The sequence below is a fragment of the Malurus melanocephalus genome, unplaced genomic scaffold, assembly GCF_030028575.1.
Source record: "Malurus melanocephalus ecotype Western Australia unplaced genomic scaffold, MMel_1.1 scaffold_322, whole genome shotgun sequence".
Taxonomy (NCBI): domain Eukaryota; kingdom Metazoa; phylum Chordata; class Aves; order Passeriformes; family Maluridae; genus Malurus; species Malurus melanocephalus.
This window is the reverse complement of record NW_026623554.1, coordinates 248388-267799: the sequence shown is the minus strand read 5'-3', so window position 1 is coordinate 267799 and position 19412 is coordinate 248388. Positions and strand designations below refer to the sequence as shown.

The following is a 19412-nucleotide window of genomic DNA, read 5'->3' as shown; positions in this document are numbered from 1 at the left end:
CATCCCTYGAATTGCTCCAGGCCACRTTKGATGGGGCTGKGAGTAACTTGGGCTTAGTGGAAGGTGTCCCTGCCCAGGGMAGGAGGGTTGGRACTAGAGGGTCTTTAAGGTCCTTCCAACCCAAGCCATTCTACGATTTTATGAAGAGGAGCTGATGTTGGTCCTGTCAGATTTCCTTACTCTAATGGGCCAAGCACATCCAACATTCAATGCTCCCACATCGTGGCAAAGTGAATAATTCCAAATCCCAGCCAGTTCAACTGCAGTGTTCCTCTTGCTCAAGTGATAGAGCCCTTAATCTTTATAAAATACAGCTTGATGGGTCTCTTCTGGCTTTCCTGAAAAAGAGCTGATGGAAAGTAATCTTCAGCTCCAATATCTGTTCGGGGCAGAGGGGATTTAATGGAGTAACATGGATTGCCTCATTSTAGTCGGTCAAGTGCCCCATTCAAGGGCCTTTTCTCTCAGTACCTTCTCTAAAACCTGGCTCAGTACCCAGCTGACTCACAAAACCTTGGCAGAGCTCACTGCTCCTTGTCCCCACATTCCCCAGACACTGACCTCACAAAGTCCTCTMAGCAATGGGCTGGGCTTCTCAGACTTCAGAGTGAAACACTCAGGTCAGATGATACCCAGGCAGTGTGATAAACTCCTGTTCTGTTCATCAGCCTTATCCTACCAACCCTGAAAGAAAAAGTGGTGCTGGCAAGGTGGGTGCACGTACCCATCTCAAACCCACCCCAATTTCCTCCTTCACACCAGGAGCCTCAGACACCAAACTTTACCTGGAGAGAAAACAAGCATCCAAGTTTCCTTCTCCTTCAAGCTGCAGTCTAGATCCTGCTTCCAGCCTGCTTTCCATAACATTAACCATGTCCAAACAAGTTAAAATAAGTGGTGAAAGCACACTTGCTGCAACAGCTTTTAGTGCAGTCACTTTGCTCAATCAAATGAGATCTGATTAATCTAAAACAGGTGAGAGAAGCAAAACCCCTCCTCCAAGCACCCCCACTCATTTATACTACCACTGCAAGGATCATTGAAACAGCAAGTGAAGCAGAACCAAGTAATTAATCAAGGTTTTATTTCAGGTTTCAATTTTATTTTTAAAATGGCTGAGCTGACCTGGCACATTAAACAAACCCAGCAGTACAGTACAGGAGAGTTATGTCAAGACAGCACAGAGAGAAATACATTATCCAGCAGGTTTTAAAACTGCCACAGCCTCTGTATTTCCAGGTGGGACAAGACACAAAGACATCCACCAACAGAGGACAGCAGCAGTCAGAAATCAGTAGGTGCAGAGCAAAAAGCCTTCTTTACAAACATGAGCCCCAAAGCATGGTGGCTGCTGACCCCATGATCCCAAAGCAGARCTAATCACAAACAGACACGGCACCGATGCTGCAAGGCAGGAGGGAATGAGCTGCTTGCCATCCACAGAAGCCTGTGATAAATTCGTTTCTGCTGTTTCACACTTGAAGGAAATCTGGCTTCTCTCTTAGTTCCTTGGCACATCAAGGCCATCTCCTCTGTTCTAGCTCCACTTTTCCTCTTRAGCTGAATTTTGTCATTTTTTTGTGAACCTCCTGGATTAACTCCAGCTCYTAGCACAGGCTGTGACTCAGAGCCATATTGCTGCTCCTGTCTCCACTTTCAGCACTTCTCCTTTCCAAGGCTTGTCTCTGCTCTCCTCCTTCAGAGACACTGCTACCTTGAGATGCACCAGGCTACTGTGGCGCTCCCTGAATTTCCTCAGCAGTTGTGTAATTGAAGTTTTAACTTTTGCTTCATCCTACCCCTTTGACCAACTCTGTCTCTTYCCCACCACTCCCTGTAGGCTCCACTCTGGCAGCAAGTTTCTGTCCAGCTCCCATCTGCATTGCAATTTTTGTTGGCCATTCCCTGTCAAAGCTGGCAGCTGCTTCTCCAGGATCCCACCTTTGCCACTGTGAGTTGTCATTAGCAACAAATTATGAGATCCTACAGCATTTGTTACACATATGCTCCATCCAGTCGGGCTCAACACCCCAAAATACATCTACAGGCTCTCTATTACAGCTGAAATAAGAAGCCATTAAAGTCTTACTGTTTAATGGAGGAAAGACGAGCAGATAATCAGTTCATCTTTAACAATTTTAACATTGAAGATGTTGTCATTCACCAGACAAATGGACTAGGCAAGCTCTTAATTAGGAATGGGTTTCAAACAAGTATTATTCTTGGAAACTGGTCAGAATCAATTTTGCTGTCAGCCTAGAAGGGTGGGTTCCAAGGAAGCAAGCACCTACTACAGACCACTGCAATCCTCTCTCGCACAGTACTCTGCTGCAAATGTGCCCTACTTACACTGACCTGAGGCAATTCGAGGGACAGATGGATTAGGATATGAACAGACATCTCAGCTAAGCTAAGAACAGCCAGACTTTTCCACACCTCACATTCCTGACCAGGCAACATTCTCGGCACTTTTTCAAAGCCAACCCCTTGAAAAGGGGCATCAAGCTGCCAACAAAACACCGCAGCAACCCCAGCTACTTTGCAAAACAGTGGCTTTTGTGTCGATGTGGTGTCTACCCATCAAACCTCTTCTCAAGTCTTAGCCAGATCGTTTAAGTCAAGTAAGTGTCTCCATGGAAACCTCCTTTCTCAAGGAGCCTCCTTTGCTGGAGAAATCTCTGCACCCCTTTTGTTTGAAAGGGGAATGCAGTTTGGTAGGAGCATAATGCCTGCCAAGAGAAGAGCCTGGAGCAACTAATCAGTCAAAYTTTTGTTCTTTAAAAACATTCAGCGATGACATTTCAGGGATGGCTAAAGGTGTGCTGCTCCTGCTGCCACCAGCCAGTTCTGCTGTGCCCTCCATCCCTGTCCTGGCTCTTCACTCTCAGCCTCACAGAATATCCTGAGTTAGAAGGGATCCACRAGGATCATCGTGTCCAGCTCCTGGCTCTGCACACGGCAGCTCCAAGAATCACACCATGTGGCTGAGTGTTGTCCAAATAACCTGCCTTCTTCCCATGCGGTCTCCATATCCCTCTCACACACAAACTATTGGACCCGAGCCAAATTGCTTGTTAAAAAAAAACTCTAAACCCGAAAAAATCCTAATAGCTAAAGTAATACAAATCAATGTCTGTTCTTGAAAAACAGGAAAACTCTTATTGAAGCTACCGATACTCAAATAAGACAATCTCTGTGTTTAAGAAAAGAAGATGAGTTAGTGTCTCTGTCCACCAAGTCCTCTGTAAACTGTAGGACATGAAATTATTTCTGGTATAAGACTGCTTGAGATCCCTCAAAAAGGGAACCAATTTTCTGAAAGGACAGTCAAAACAATTGAATATTTAATGTTCTAATATAGAAGAGAGAACTTTAATATTAGCCGGCAAATAAATAATTTAGGGCTGTGATTAAAAATGGTTTCAACTCAGGCAAATCAGCTAATAAGAGAAAGTTAGGGGAAAAAAGGCACCAAAGAAGCTGTCCAGTTGGAGTTACTTTCAAGTAACAGCAGGGACAAGATATTCTCAGAAAAATTAGCCCTGAAGGTTAAATTTGAAGTCAGAAAGTCACCGTTTAAGAGCCCTCTGTAGACAGGAAGGTGCTGTATGGGGCTCTTCAAAAGCCAACAGAGGTGTTGGTGCCAGGTGACTCACACATCAGAGGAGAGGGGAGGGAAGGATGCATTTCAGAACGACTAGGACAAAAYAAACCCATTCTCCTAAGATTAAGCTAATTACAAATTTTTTTAAGATTTTCTGAAAACAAAACCGTGATGTAGTCTGGTAACCAGAAACTAGGTCCAGGCACAGCGCAGCAATCGCCTCCTCTTCCCACCCACCCATCACAAGCRGGGACAAAACAGCCTGGGACAGGATGACACAAGCATGGTCACACTCCTGCAGCTTCTCCCTGCAGAAGGAAAGGACTGTGGCAACAACCCTGTCCAGCAGCCAACAGAAATCAGGCAGGAGGGAGAAAATGTGGAAGCTGACGAGACAGAAGCACTGTAAGAGCAGGGATAAACAGCTGCTGTTGATCCCTTTCCATTATGGAATAGAGGATCCAGAAGAGCAACTTAAAACACATATAAATAACCCTTTCAATCTTCTTTGGGGAGGTTTGGCAGACATCTTGCTGCAGGAAAACAAACTCCCCTGCATGCTCGTAGATGGGGCACATCTGCATTAAGATCCTCATCCCAATGAGATGCAGTGAATGGGGTGGGGCGGGGAATTAAAGGAGTCACAAACACTAAACACACTGTGGACCAAATGAAGCCCTGTGATGTCAGAAAAAGAGTCAATTGCCAAATCTGCCAGTCAAATGAGATTTTAGATCAAGAGAGATCTAGCCACTAAATCTTTCCTTCCCACGTGTGCCATCCCGTGTCTTCCAGAGGGAATACAAAGCCTTTTTCAAAGGGAATTATTCAAGCGTAGTGGTCTTCCATTCCATAATCTCCACCTCAGATCGAAGTACATGAGCTCATCAACAGATCACATCCCTTTCCAGGCTGGCAGCTCTGCAGAAAATGCATCCTTGGATATAAACTTTGTGAGAGGAAACTAATAGTACAGGAGATAAAATATACACACACAGAGAGGCTGCAAATTCGGGCAATGGACTTCACCCCTCAGCYTTGTGTCAAACAGTGACCACCCCAGAGTACAAAGAATGGGAGAAGACCACTCAGAAGCAAAAGAACTCACAAATTACCTACACCYGGTAAAGCTGATGTAAGAGCTGTCATGGACTATGGAGCCAATAAGAAAAATAAATTTAATTAAAGCCCAGGTGCAGGGAGGGAAGGGCTGAACCAGCAGCAGGTCTCAGCAAGAAGGAATGAATTTCTGTCCCACAGAGAGATGAGAGGTTACTCCAAAGCAGGTTTAAACTCACCCCATACGTGACCAAAGCAGTACAGAGAAAGCAGCTCCCACAGTTACAATACACTCTGTTTATRTCCATTTTCTCTGTGTGTAAAGTTACACCTTTGGGAGTCACTTGCTGTCCCAAAGGACCCCCAAAGAAGGGGTAAGAAACAAGATTACTCCATCCAACATGTTCAGGTACCCGGTGACCACACGAGCAATGACAGAACTTGTCTGGTGACAGAGAATTTTCCAGTTCTTCTCTAGCCCCAAGTTAAGAAACACAGCAGTCACTTTATTAAAAATCAGTATACAGTTGAACATAAGCCCAGTGTTTACAACCACTCCTTCTTCTAGCAGTTCCAGGTTTCCTGCTGTTTTATAGCCTGTAGTCAACCCAAGGAATCAGTAGCATAAAGAAACCATCATTTCAAAGAATTCACGTCCCCACATCTCCAAGGACAAAGCAGCATCCATGATCAGTTTGTTTTCCATTGGACTTGCTCTAAGAAACAASAGTTTTTTCAACATATTTTGCAGGCAAATCTTGTCTTTAGAATAGCAGTTGCTCTGTTTGCTTTATTACACAGGGCAGTGTCKCTAAAAAGCCTCACAGCGCTGATAAAATAACCCTAAAAGAGCTGTCATTTTTTTCCCCGTGATTTATTTCCTAGAACAACAAAAAAATATTTGAGATTTGTTTAACTAGTAGAGTTGCCACTAAAGGGGGAAGGGGAGGGGGGAGCAGGGGGCAGTTCACACAATTTGGCAAGGAGGTCATCCATGAATTAAGTTCTCCAGTGGCTGCAGGAAGCACACAGAGGCTTTGTCCACACTTCCTCGAAGCATCCAGCAGTGCTGCAGGAGGAACACACCTTCTCACCCTTGTTTCCTCTCCCAGCTGACAGCTGTTCACATTGCTGCTGCCTGCCTCCTTCCCTGCTCCAGTCATCCAAAGCACAGAGCAGTCTCCCTGGTGTAACAGCAGCTTGGCAGAAGCAGGCAAAGTGCAGCCAGCAAAAGATTTAATTTATTAAGATAAACATGGTCTAAGGCTCCACATTATTTTTAAAAATAAACACCGTAAGAAATACGAAAACAAACTGGCTTCACTAAGTGTAGGTCAGTTCAGACACTCTCAGAAAGATCTTCTCAACCCGACAAAATTTTCTTGCCCCTCTTGTCCCCATCACAAGGATGGAAGGACAGTTCACCATGCAAGATCAGCCATGTCCTGGTTGTGTGACCTTTCACACACAGTGAACGATGCCTCTGCCACCCTTCAGGGCAAGTCAAAGTCCTAAGAGCACCCCTGTGARGAAGGAGCAGAAGGGGAGAGGGGCAAGTAATTCAGTCTCTGAAACCAACTTCTAAAAGTCTTGACACGATGACTGTGTTGACTTCRCCATTTTAATGGTTGTTCTTGGCTGCCTCTTTAGCTGCAATAATCAGAGGAGTGAGACTGGATAGAGGCTTYGCAATTTTCAGGAACTGGTGCTAGGATGAAACAAAAGGAAAAATGGTCAGATTTTTCAGAACATGCCCCAGAAGTGGCTATTCTAAACATTTTCACCTAAACCCATATGAAATCTAAGAACCTAGTCTCTGAACTAGGTGATACCAGAAGATGTTACTACCAGAAAATTCTGGGGATTGCCTGAAGAGATGAAGAGATTTGCACCCAACATATGCTAAATTATATAAGGTTTGCACATGYTCAAGATTAAGCAAGACTCAGCAACTTCCCCTGGGGAATTATAAAGTTACAAAATCTATAGTGAAATCTAGTGTGGAAGATGCACTAAAATCAACCTGTGTGATTCAGACMAGGCTCTGTGCAGGAATCACCCCTCATTTCCCCATTTCCTGTTTACACAGGTCTGGAGAAAGCATTGCCTTGGCCTTCCACCAGGTATCAGAAATTTGCAAAGCAGCTGAAATTTAGGAGGGCAGCACAGAGCTTGCAACACAGCACCATTCAATCTCCCATATAGGTGYTCTTCTTTAAATAAAACAATATTGATTATCAAAAGAGCTCTCTGGAAAGAGTGAAGGGCACAACCACAAGCTCTGAAAGCAAAAAGCAACTATAACCCATGGGACTTCAGAGCATCAGAAGGGATCTGTTACCCAAGGTAACATGCTTCAGAGATTTAAAAAAAAAAAAAGAAAAAATTCAGAGGACATAAGGTAGTTAAGAACAGGCAGAAGTGTTACAGTCAGAATGTTCTCCTGCTTCAAGGAACAGGATATAATTTCTTTTTAATATTTTAGCACTGAAAAGTCCAGAAGAAAAAGTGATCCTTCAACTACTGCCATTCTGTCAGACATTTATGCTTCATTATAGTCTCAGAAGGCAGCAACAAATCCAGGTCTGAGCCCACTAGACAAATTAGTGAAAGAAAGAAAAAAAAATGGAAACTGTCTGACACTTCAGGTCTGAGTATTCCTGATCACAGATTTATTTTTCCAAGACTTATATATTCCACCCTCGTGGCAAATTTGACAGAAAGAACACACAAAACACTTATCCATGTTGGTAAAAAGTCTGGCRCCTTGGTCCTCAGCTTTCACCAGGAGTTCAGACTAAGATATCATATATTCAGTATCTGATTGTAGGGTGGTATGTGATTTTAGGAGGCACTGGCACAAGTTTCCAAGAKAAGCTGTGGCTGCTCAGGTTGGATGGGCCTTGAGCAGGTCTAATGGAARGTATCACTGCCCATGGCAGGGTACATGGAACTAGAGGGTCTTTAAGGACCCTTTGAACCCAAACCATTCTAWAATTAAGATATCTCACAAGCTTTGCTCCATCATCTCTGCAAGGAGTGGTATCGGGCAAAATATGGTAACACAGAACTCCAGCTAATGGAAGCCATGCACATTTCAAAAAGCTTTGTGATCCCTGCTCCAGAAGGGAGACAGCCAGAATATCTGACAGCTGGAAGCCTTCCTGCTGTCCAAACTGGAACAAGCATGACAAGACTGTGACAACACATGCAGATGTCATGGCCAGCTATGTGAAGGAACTATGGGGATCAGAGGCTCAGCATTTGGCAGGTCTGGGGCATGGTTATTGTTTGAGACTGGACACACAACACGCTGCACAGCTGCTGCCAGCAGCCACTGCAGCATGGAMAGGGAGCAGGCTGTTAACACTTTATTACAGATTTATGTTTGGGGGCTGTGGTTTTTGGTTGCGTTTTCTCCCCGAGAGGTTACCTTAGCTGTGCTGGTGACTTCAGCTGATGCAGGATTTAAAATGTCAAACAGGATCTCACCCTAAGCCTGACCTCACTCAGGATGGTGTGATCACCTTGGTCCAGCCTTGTTCCCCATCACCTACCTGTAGCAGCTCTTTTGCAGAACCCCTCTTTTCCACATCCATTTCAAGACAGCGATTCAAGAAGTCTCGGAATATGGGAGAAAGCTTTTCTGGATTCTGCAGTTCTGGAGTCCCATTAGTAGCAATGAGATATAGGGCCTAAGAGAAAAACAAGCACCCAGGAAACAGGAGGTTATGAAGATTAGATTCCATCTCTGGATTAGAGACACCCATTTCTCCTTTCCCTCCCTCCAGTTCAATGGGGAGGAAAAAAACCCACCTTATCAGGGTGTCTAATCAATGCCTACATTTCAGCAAACAGAACAGCTGCCAGACCTATTTTTTTGTGGATGAGATCCAATCCTTTATTGTTTTACCCTTGTAATCTGGGTTTGGATCCTGCAGCCCTCTCAAGCGATTACAAGGACAAAAACAACATTCCAGACCCTGTTTGCATAGGGAAGTTAACTGGCATGACTCTACCATTACTCCTGTAATGAATATATCCTCATGGGAAGGCRGCCCTGACTAAACAGATCTTTTTTTCTTTTGGTACTTTGCCTGAGTGCACAAGGTCTAAAACATCAACACAATAAAGGCGCAGTTGGCTACTCCCAAAAGTTGTCCAGCAAACCCTTAGACATCTTTTAGCACCTTGCAGGAAAAAAAAGTTTTGCTACTGCTTGGGGATGAAGCATTCACACACACACTCCTCTGAGAATCAAGAGACTCAAAATTCATCCATTTCAGGATTTCATGTGAGAAACTTCCTGGCTAAATTTTCAAAGAATCAGAAATCTGTCAGAGACTTGTTAATATACAGGCCTTTTGAGCACATCACTCAAYAAGTCCCATGGGAGCAGTCTGATAGCCTGGGAATTGGCATAAATTGAATTAAATGAGGCCAAAGTATTGTTACTTAAACTCAACACAGTTCTATTCCYTTAGTGTTCCTGGCTGCTGCACTTCTCTCCCAAAAATCACTTCCATTGCAAGAGATGGGAAAAAAAAGTTAAACAGATTTTTTCTAGATCCTTCCAACCCCTGTAACTGGGGAAAAAGCCATAAACCCAGCTCATATTAAGAGCAGTGATGTCCCTATATGYTGACAGCATATCTCCTTTTGTTAATAATTAAACAAAGGAAAGACATCAGGAGCCTTAAGCCCTGTCTAAAGGCTTATTATGCTTCTAATTTTACCTGGAACGTGCAAGGAAGAACAATTTGTCAGTAGGCAATRGCTCCTACTAGAACAGAATTGAATAGAATCACAGAAAGAYAGAATGCTTTGGGTTGAAAGGGACCTTAGACATYACCTAGCTCCAACACCCTGCCATGGTCAGGGAACTTTCCACTACACCAGGTTGCTCAGAGCAGAATTGTCTCATTCTCATGGTAGAAAGTTTCAAGATATCATTGTTTTGGTGCCATCAGGTAGAACTTCTGCCTCTATYAGCATCCCAGAAAGTGSGARATTATGAGTGTGCMTCATAACTATGAYGAGATCTAACTCACAGGAAGAACCYACACCTCTGCTACCCAGAGCRACCTATGGCTTTTAACTAAGACCATCTCAATCTTCTCACTATGACATACATCTAAGGAGATCACAGATCTTTTGAATTAGACAGGGCTGGGGAGGTGATGAAACCACACCAGGGGATTCACATGAGCTCAGTTTCACCAGCAGCTTAGCGAAGACCTGAGAAGAAAAGCACTTGCTTACTCTCAGAGGGTTCTCATTGAGGTAGGGGGGCTCTCCTTCGATCATCTCGATGGCCATGATCCCCAGTGACCAGATATCCACTTTGGGCCCATAGGCTTTCCGTGTCACCACTTCAGGCGCCATCCAGTACGGGGTGCCCACCATGGTGCTGCGCTTGCTCTGCTCAGGAGTGATCTGGGCACAGAAGCCAAAGTCAGCTGGAAAATGAAAACAGGGTGGACTCAGACACAGGAATCAGCAAGTTTCTCCAGAAACAACTCTAACTGACAGCAGAGCTACAGTACTTTACCCTGCTGCACTGTCTGGTGTGCTGCTGCTGCAACTGTGACAGGAGAAGTGCTTTTGTGGCTAAAACAGAAGACAGTTTTTAGAGCCAAATTTCTGAACCTGACTCCCTGAGGCCACGAGGATTCTAGAGCTGCTAACTTGTCTGTGTGAAAGATGGSGATCAGTAAATAACCACTCAGAGACTGAGACACTCAACTGTGCTGCAGCATCACGCAGCTGTAACACACTATGTAATATATGGTCTGAAGACCATTCATGGGCATGTGAAAATAGGAATTAATGCACAGTCTGACCTAGATACACCCCCAGATTACACACTGTCCTGTCTGGTGGTATTTTCAGTCCAAGGGGTATTACTTCCCCAGCAGACATATCATCCCTCAAACAGCATTTTTTTATAGACTAAGGAGTGCTCAAAATAAATTTGAAGTGCCTAAATTTATATTGACTATCTTAGAACAGAGAGAAAGATGGAGGGCCTTCACACAAAGATTGCTGGGCCCTATGCCTTACTTGTACTTGGCTTCCCAAAAGAAAAATAAACCTGCTCTTGTGAGCCCAGCAGAATCAACACAGCAAGACGCTCCGCCCATCCTGACCCCCTATGGCATCACAGGTCTAATTTTAGGCAGAATGATGAAAATTAAACTGATTCCTAGCTGAGTGTACATCAAGGGTAAATACCAGGAAAGGACATATGGTTCATAAACAGGGCAAATTTCCAGCAGAGCCAATACACAGCTCCGATCCAGAAGGTTACTGCATCATGTCCACAGGGATTTCTCTGACTTTAAACTGCAGCCCTGTACCAGCACACTGTGCCCAAACGAGTTATTCCATAAGAACAGAGCACTTAGGCCCCCATCAGCTATTCATTGCTGGCACTCCTGAGACCTGACTCGACCAAAGTGCAGCTTTAGTTTAAAAAGCAATTATGTGCAAAAAAACCCCACCTTCTTACTCAGCRTATCTGCACTCTGTGAATTTTGAGTCATATCTGCTGTCACTGCCGAYAAAAATAGATTTATTTATCCTTGTTGGGTGCTAGCCAACAGAACTGAGAGGAAGAAAAAGGGAGCACCATTCTGTTAAAACTATAGGTGGAAGATAATCATTAATTGGTTTCCAGGCTGATCTCTGCATGGACAATGATGACCACAGCAGCTGCCTTAACACCCAAGAGGCAGAATAGTCTCGAGCTTTTCATTACTGGTGATACCACAGGGAGGAAACAACATTTAGACTTCAGTTTGGGTTGGCATTGTAAGATTAAATTATTTCAATTTACATGGTTTTCAATTCTCCCTCCAATTTCCCTTTCCTCAAGTACCTGCAGTATTTTTCAGACTRAAGAGAAATTATTATGGTTTAATAAATAAATTTATTATGGTTAATAAATACAGACTTCCAGCCTTACACCCTCCCACCCAGCTTTCTAGACTGGAGTAGCATTAAAATATTGTTATTTTAGTTCTCATAAACAGATGGCCCAAAGCTAAACGAAGCCCAAGCCTCCCTTCAAGTCTGCTCACAAGGATTCACAAGGATTTGTGTTTGCCAATCTCCATTAAAACAAATGCCACAGAAATATCTACAGCAGCATTTCCACAGCCTGTTCATCATGACAGCATAGAACATCTCAAACACSCATCTCCCTAAAATGCCTGGCCCAGAGCAGATAACTGGCATGGGTTGATAAGTCATCAGCAGTAATGTTCYCTCGCATACTTAATTTGACAGAGCCATCCATTCCCAGCAGGATGTTGTCACTCTTGATGTCTCTGTGAATAACTTGGTTTGAATGGAGGAATTCCAGGGCTTGGAGRCACTGAAAAATAATTGAGATAGTCTTACTGTACATTAAATGATTCAGCAGTCACCATTAGCCAACTGAAGGACTCAAACAGACTGTGCATTTTCAGCAGTAAGGGCACAGTGCCTGAGGGCCTTTCATACATTCAGTATGTGCAGGGCTACAAAGAGATGTCACACTGAGATCAGCAGGTCTTAGGAGGACAAGGCARCCCCAAAAGACTGAAGAACAGACAAAGCCCCCATTTCCCACTCTAGTCCTCCCTCTTGGGTGAAACATGAGGTTTGCATTATAATTGTATGCTGCAACCTCATAGGTGAAATCCAGCCTTTAAAAGAATGTCATGTTACAGAAGCTGGAGACATTCCCATGGACTCGGGGACAGATCAAGGAAAGTCTGTGTCCCATTCCCAACCGGAGCTCTCTCTGAGTGCGAGCGCTGCTTTACCTCCCGGCACACAGCGGCAATTTGTCCCTCGTCCATGCAGGTCTCCGTCACGACATCTGTYAGGGAGCCTCCTGCCAAGTACTCCATCACCACCCAGAGCTCTTCTCCTACAAGGTAACTGAAAAGCCAAAACCAGATTTTAAAATCTAAATGCACAGGGCTTTAAAGCTGTCTTAGAAGTGCAATAAAAACAAGAGCCGCATTTAACAGAATTGGGGAACCACGTACTCCTGGTACTTTCTGTGCATGGGAGGATCTGATCACAACCTGAATGACCAAAGAGAAGGGTAAGTGCAGAAAGTTGAGGAGAAATGTAGTGGGAGAGCAGACCAAAAGTTCCCTGTCCAAAAAAGCAAGGTTGCATTTTCTCTGCCAGGGAAAGGATGCACACCAAGATGGAGACCTGACCTTCCAACTGCTCCTGCTGCTGGGAGAGTAGAGAAAGAGCTGCTACTCAAGGATGGAGACCAGTCTTGCAACCCAGASATTTGGCACACAGCAGTGGCTTCTGAGGGCTCTTGCATGGAAAGAGGTGGCTGGGGGCTGTTTCACTACTCCTGGCATCCTGCTGTCCCAAGAAACTGCCTCCTTTGCCTCAGCCCAGGGACAGTTCTGAGTGACACAAAAGATGGCCACCCACAAGAAATCATGAAAGAGCACTCCTCCTTTAATCACCATGCCTTTGAAAATCACCTCAATCTTTTCCACATTATCAAACTAGTCTGTGATTTTGTCTGAAAATTTCWGAACTGTTCATAAGGCCAGATGAGTACACCTTACTGGATGAAACAGTAATTCTAAAGACTTAAAATAAAAAAAGAAATCCCAAAAAGGCAAGCTTTTTCTAAAAAAGGCTCATAGGAAGATAGGGAGGAGACAGCTAAGATGAGAGTGGGTTTTCTCAGTCATTTGGGATATTCCTCTCTGCTGGGTGTGTGTACCCATGTCTAAAAGTAGAAGAYGGGAGATGAAGACTTCAGCATTAACTCATTAAAAACAAACAAAAAAGAACCAAAAAAAAAAAAAAAGAAGCCCAAACCACCAAGCATTTTTGCCTTTTTGAGCCCATCTGGGACAACATAAACACAAATTTCCATGACAGACACATCAGGCTGATACATTCCTGAAGGAAGGAATCATCATTTGAAAACCCACATTTTCAGCCTATCCTCTCATTTTTCAGGGAGTGGACAGATGTGTCAAAAGTGAGAGGGCAGAGAATCCAATTAAAAGCTTCAGCTGGCATTAGAGTTCATCAAGGATACATTTGCCTTGCTCTAAAACACTGACTCTACTGAAGAGTGAATTTGCCAGGAGCCAAATGCAACAGCCAGGACAGGTACTAGGGAACAATTAGGTAGAAAGCAACAGCAAAGGAGAAAGAAGCTATTAAGCTTGGCATGGAAAGCAAACAGAGGTGAGTGAGATATCACAGGAGTGAGCAAGGTGTGGTCTTTACTGCCAAAGGATACACTRACAACACTAAGCTGATGAAAAGAATCCCCCAAGAAAGGAATAGAGGTCTGAGCTGCCTGGATGACAGTGATGTACAGTTATGGACAATACTTAATTCCAAAGTGGGTATCTTGGTTTGCTGATGYTGAAGACTATGTAGGGAGGTGCAATCTGGAGATTCTTTCAGGATACAAACCCCGGGGCATAGGGCTGTGCTCCGCAGCAGAGAGGTCTCAAATTCCACTATGGAATGTAAGCTGATGTGCTGGCTTTTTTTCCCCCAGCATTACAGACCCCAGCAAAAGCAGTACCACCTGCAGAATGGCCCCTCTGAGTGAGAGAGGAGCAGCAGCACAGCTTTCAGAGACACTCCTGCTACCTCTGTGGGTCATTTACCTTCTGTTGGGCTCTGAAAGCCCAACTCCATCTACACTCTCCCTTCCTGCCCCTGTGCTATGACTACTTCTTWACTTCTGCCAAATCAGGCTCTCTGCAGATTTCAGCAGCACCCTCTCAACGAATCAGCCACCCTGGCCATCACAAGGTTTCCCTTCATTGCCAGTAGCACTCTATGCAGCCTAAATCCACTTGACTGTAGGAACGGGGGCGGGATGGGTATGACAATCTCAGGTTCCACATGCTGGGAACAAGCTGGTCTCTCTGCAGCCAGAAGGGATRGAGCGAGCCAAGACCCACACTGTGAACCAAAGCTGAGCCATGAGCAGCCACAGGCACATGCCAAGACCATGGCAACTCAATAATTGATAGATTTGACATAACACACAGGAAAGTGGAATTAACAGTGGCTCCCTGCCAGCTGCCACCACAGGAATGCCATTTTAGGGTGGTATCGTCTCAAGGATCTTTCCACTCTCTCATCAGTCTTAGTCATTGAACTGCCCACTGTAGGCATGACTCAAACCCACTCTCTCAGCAGTTCTGGAGACACCAGCAGGAAATCCACACACCTACGTGCTGCTCTGATGTGACATCAGGCACAGCATGGTGTCACACTTTGTCACCCACAGCCACCGTCCAAAACAAGCTGGCAGTAAGAGAAACCTGATGAAAATCTTTAAGGAAGGAGATGGTCTACAGCTTTCTTGTCATCCATCTGCAAGAGCAGGCAATGTCTGATCCTATAAAGTGTTCCTCAGCTTCCATTTAGATACCTTAGGAAGCTGTTCACCAAGCTCTCTCTATCACAAATACACATCCTTTATTGGCAAAATTTGGAGTTGCCCAGAAGTGCAGGTTCATTCACTACAGATTTTTGCACCAGTAACATGCCACCAACATGCAAATGTGAATGTAGCTTGGAAAGAAACCAGTGTGTTCTTGTAGCATGACTGTCTTACATCTTCAGCTTTACTGATTGACCATCCATGCCTGCTRCAGTCTGGGGCTKGGGTAACAGAGGCTACCACTTATTTCTGGGGTTTGTTAAGTTAAGGAGCTCTTCAGAACAGAACTAAAGGGCAGGAGTTTGCTTTGCCTCATACTGGGCAGTTGACACCTGTGTTTAGATGGCTGTGTTTAGAAGCAGGGCTCTGAGGGCTTCTTTCATGCAGCAGAAAGGAGCTGGCACCTCCTGCAGGTAACTCAGCACAAATGGCTGTTTGTACAAGACTGGTGTCACTGTCTCCAGAGCCAGATGCTTCTAAATCCTGCTCACAAGTACAGCTGGCTTAGGCCATGTCACTGTCTTAAACTTCACAGCACACCTTTGTGCCATGCTGGCCACTCAGGCTGCAGCAGAAAAGCTGCTTAACCACAAGCAAACAGGCCATGCATTTAAGAGAGGACAAAGCACAGGAAACCCTTGATTGAGGGCAGGAGATGMGGCCAAGAGAATTGAGAGCTGGTTTATGCCAATGACTGTCTTGAAGCTCCCATTAGGGACTCAGGAGGGAAGACACTAACACAGAGCAGAAACCAGGCCACTCTGTGGTCAGCACATCCTTCTTCTGCATCCTTCAGGGTCAGCAGGAGGCAGAAGCCAGCAAGTGGCGTCCAAATTGCATCCCAGTTGCTGTTCTGTCCATGTGCAACACTGAGACAAAAGCTAATCCCTCTGAAAAAGATTAGTGGAAGTGGAGGACAAAGCAGCTGCTTTTGTTGCTGGAAGTTTGAACAAGACAGCAGGACATGGAGCTGCTCTGCAGCTGGGATGCAGTGGCTAGATGAGGCAAGTGCATGTACACAGTGATGCTCTCTGACAGGAAGAACCCGTCTCTCAAACAGTTTTGTCAAAACAAAGCATCTAATCAGCTAGGAGAAAGTAATAGTTCCAGCCCAGATGGAATTCTTAACCACTTGTCTCATTTCACACTGCCAACATTCTTCTGCTCTCTCTCTTTCCAACATCCCTTCCCTGCACACACCTCTTTCACAAAAAATTTCAGGAGCAGACTTTCTGTCCCCTCAACAAAGTAGCTATGCACAGGGCACAGCACCACAACAATTCAGCACCACAAATGTTGCATTTTGTAAGTGCCACCTTTTTCAGTTAAGACATTAAAAGCTTGCTAAAGAAAGCTATTAAAAAAACAGCTGATTAGATTTTGACACACATGCAGAGCAAGAAAGTGTGCAAATGCTCTCTCAAATTTYCAAAATAGATTCTAGATCACATCCCTTCATGGTATCTTCCAAAAGACCCAAGCTGCCAAGATTAAAGCGTGCAGCTCACCCTATCCAGGCAGTCTTTACCCTACAATAAGCCAAACCTGCAGTTCATCAGAACTGCTACATTCAGATGTTAAGTGCAGCAGACTGAAAGTCTTGCTGCAGCTCAGATGGAAGTAGATATATTTTTAACMGGTGAGTGACACAGGCTTGACACAATGCAGCAGTGTGATGCTGATGGTGAATGCAAGCCACCATGCCATGCTTTTTCCTGTTGGGCTTTCAGCATCACAGAATCATAGAATGCTTTGTGTTCAAAGGGACCTTGAAGATCATCCAGTTCCAAACCTCTGTAATGGGCAGGGACACCTTTCATTACATCAGACTGCTCAGAGTCCCACCCAACCTGGCCTTGAACACTGCCAGGGCAGCCCCACCTTCTCTGAGCAGCTTGTTTCAGGTCCTCACCACCCTCACASCAAAGAATTTCTCCATTATACCTAACCTAAACCTGCCCTCTTTTAGCTGAAAACTGTTCCCTCTTGTTCTACCACTACCTGCCTTAAAAGTCACCCTCCCTCTTTTTTAAAAGCCCCTTTAAGTATTGGAAGGCTGTGTTGAGGTGTCCTCAGACCTCATATTATGTGCCACATGTCATTTCCCCTCATTGCTATTATGCTACTGTGCAAAAACCTCAGTGGACAGTCACAGGGACATCTAACCCTGGAAGAAGTCTGCTCCTCTGCCAGCAAAATGGCAGYTTTGCTTAGCAGGAAAGAAAATAAGCGGAAAACAAATAGAAATAATACATTTCAAACTGTTTCTATTTCTCATTTAGCAGCAGGAAGGAAACAAGCAGGAAGTTTGTTGTGTCAAATTTGGCAAAGGAGAGAGATGAAAAATGGAGTTCTGACAGGACCTTAGCYGCCAGCATCTCTCAGGAGAGCCTAGACATCCCATGAACACTGATTCAGATACCTGTTTCTCCTCGTCCTGGAGAGAGCCCACCAGGCACCCACACTCCCATAAGCATTAAGCAATGCAAGGCTGTCCTACACTGGCATTGAGCTCAGCCAAGAACACTTCAGACACTGACAATAAAGTGTTTTCCAGAGTCCCTTTGAGAACCCTTCAAATACTGACATACCTGTCCAAGTAGTTGACAATGTTGGAGTTTTTGTTTTCCCTCATCACAAGGATTTCATTAATAATCAGTTCTTTTTTGGGCTGCTGCTGCAAATTCATCTGTTTGATTGCAACCTGTAGTGAAAAGAGATCAAGTCATTAATGCAGGAGTCCCCMAGGAACCTGCCAGTACCAGTCAATTTAGTCCCACATCCATCYGAGGGAAGAAAAAACACATTTTCATCATGAGGTCACTTTTTCCTCCTTCGCTACTGAATTAGTATTTCATACCTCTGCAAGTTCCTGCAGCCAGTSCATTTCCACACATGCTGGATGATACTTAATTACAAAAAGTACAAGGGAAATTGCAGTTTCCATACTAGATCTCCATGTTACAGTTRGATAGCTGTCTCCATCTACAACTTCCTGGTAACAAGGAAGAGAKCTCCTTACTCTGGTATGGACTGGTATGTCAAAAACTTCTAATTTCTGAAAGGATTCTTATTAATTTTACTTCGAATTGTGCATTTCTAAAATATTTTTAGTGGTGTTTTCCCTGCTCCCACACAAATTTYTGCTTCTATAAATCTAAAGTAGGGTGGCTAAATAACACAACCATGCTTGGTAATTCAAGGTAGTGACTTCAAGGTAGTAACGCTATTTCTTTTGTCGCAGCAAGACCTGGGGGAAAGAAGCACCGTGTTTAGACAAATGGCTGAAAATAAATTGAGTCAGCTTTATGTCCASTCTTGACTGAAGGCCAACAGGGATGGATTTGTCAGCTGCAGCCCTCTGGTTCAGGAGCTTTCTACATGTTTTGGGATACCTGCTCTGCATGCATATATGCAAAGAGAAGGAAAGTCACGCATGTTTTTAACTCTTGTATTCAAGTTTCCATACTACCAGTACTTCCTGGGAGCACATGGCTCTCAGGGGAGCCTTCACTTCAGCAAACCTACTCAGCACAGCTGGAGGCAGAAGTAACTCATAGATGTTACAACTCTCAACTCTCTTTGGTACAGTGTTTAGGCAAAGGCAATGAAGTACACCTTTACAATGAAAATACACCTTTACAAAATTGTTACTTACAGAGAAAGAGGCCTGGGTGAAGGGACCAGAGCCAGTAACTCACAAAAAGAAGAATTAAAAGAAACTAGCCACAGAGTGCCAATATAGATGGACACAATTAGCATTTTGACAGTATAGCAGTGAATACTATAGAAAAATCCCAAGGCATGAGAAGGCAAGAGCAGAGAGACATGATGGCTTTCCACTGTACTCACAAGAGCTGCCAAACAGAGCTTWAAGAAGACAAAAACCCCATGCTGCTCTTTGTACAAGACCAGAGAGAAGAAAGAAACAGGAAGAGAGCAAAGGCGTTTTATGCAGATAAAGRAATCCCAGTCCAATACTGAGGGAGTTTCAGAGCAGCTCCTGTACTTCCTCACTCCTGCTCAGAGGTTGACACACTGTCCAAGTGCAAAAGGKGGCATTTTCCTTATCTGTCATGTGCATTAGGATGCAAAATAAATGTAGAGTTATACTACATAGGTATTACGGATGAAAATCTCCAGCATTCTTTACCCTGGAAGCAGCCCAAGGCTCCTCTATGGTGCAAAACAAAGGAGTTTCCTTCCAATGTTTCCCTGCMCTGAGCTCCTCAGTTCAGGGCACTTCACAGAAAGGAGCAAGCAACAGCAAGACAAAGTTACAGCATTCCCAAATGCAGA

At 44.4% G+C, this 19412-nt stretch overlaps 1 protein-coding gene across 1 annotated transcript in view; it reads right to left on the bottom strand.

The window, feature by feature from the left end:
* Window positions 1-1081: 1081 nt before the first annotated feature.
* Window positions 1082-19412, bottom strand: part of PAK1 (p21 (RAC1) activated kinase 1) — a 75483-nt gene continuing 57152 nt past the window's right edge. Inside the window, exons 10-15 of the mRNA XM_057377741.1 lie at window positions 17705-17817; window positions 12475-12592; window positions 11942-12041; window positions 9926-10122; window positions 8221-8358; window positions 1082-6371 (exon numbers count right to left, since the gene is read on the bottom strand). Of these exons, the coding sequence (XP_057233724.1) occupies window positions 6285-6371; window positions 8221-8358; window positions 9926-10122; window positions 11942-12041; window positions 12475-12592; window positions 17705-17817 (753 nt within the window). The 3' untranslated portion in view covers window positions 1082-6284. The remainder of the gene's footprint in view (window positions 6372-8220; window positions 8359-9925; window positions 10123-11941; window positions 12042-12474; window positions 12593-17704; window positions 17818-19412) is intronic.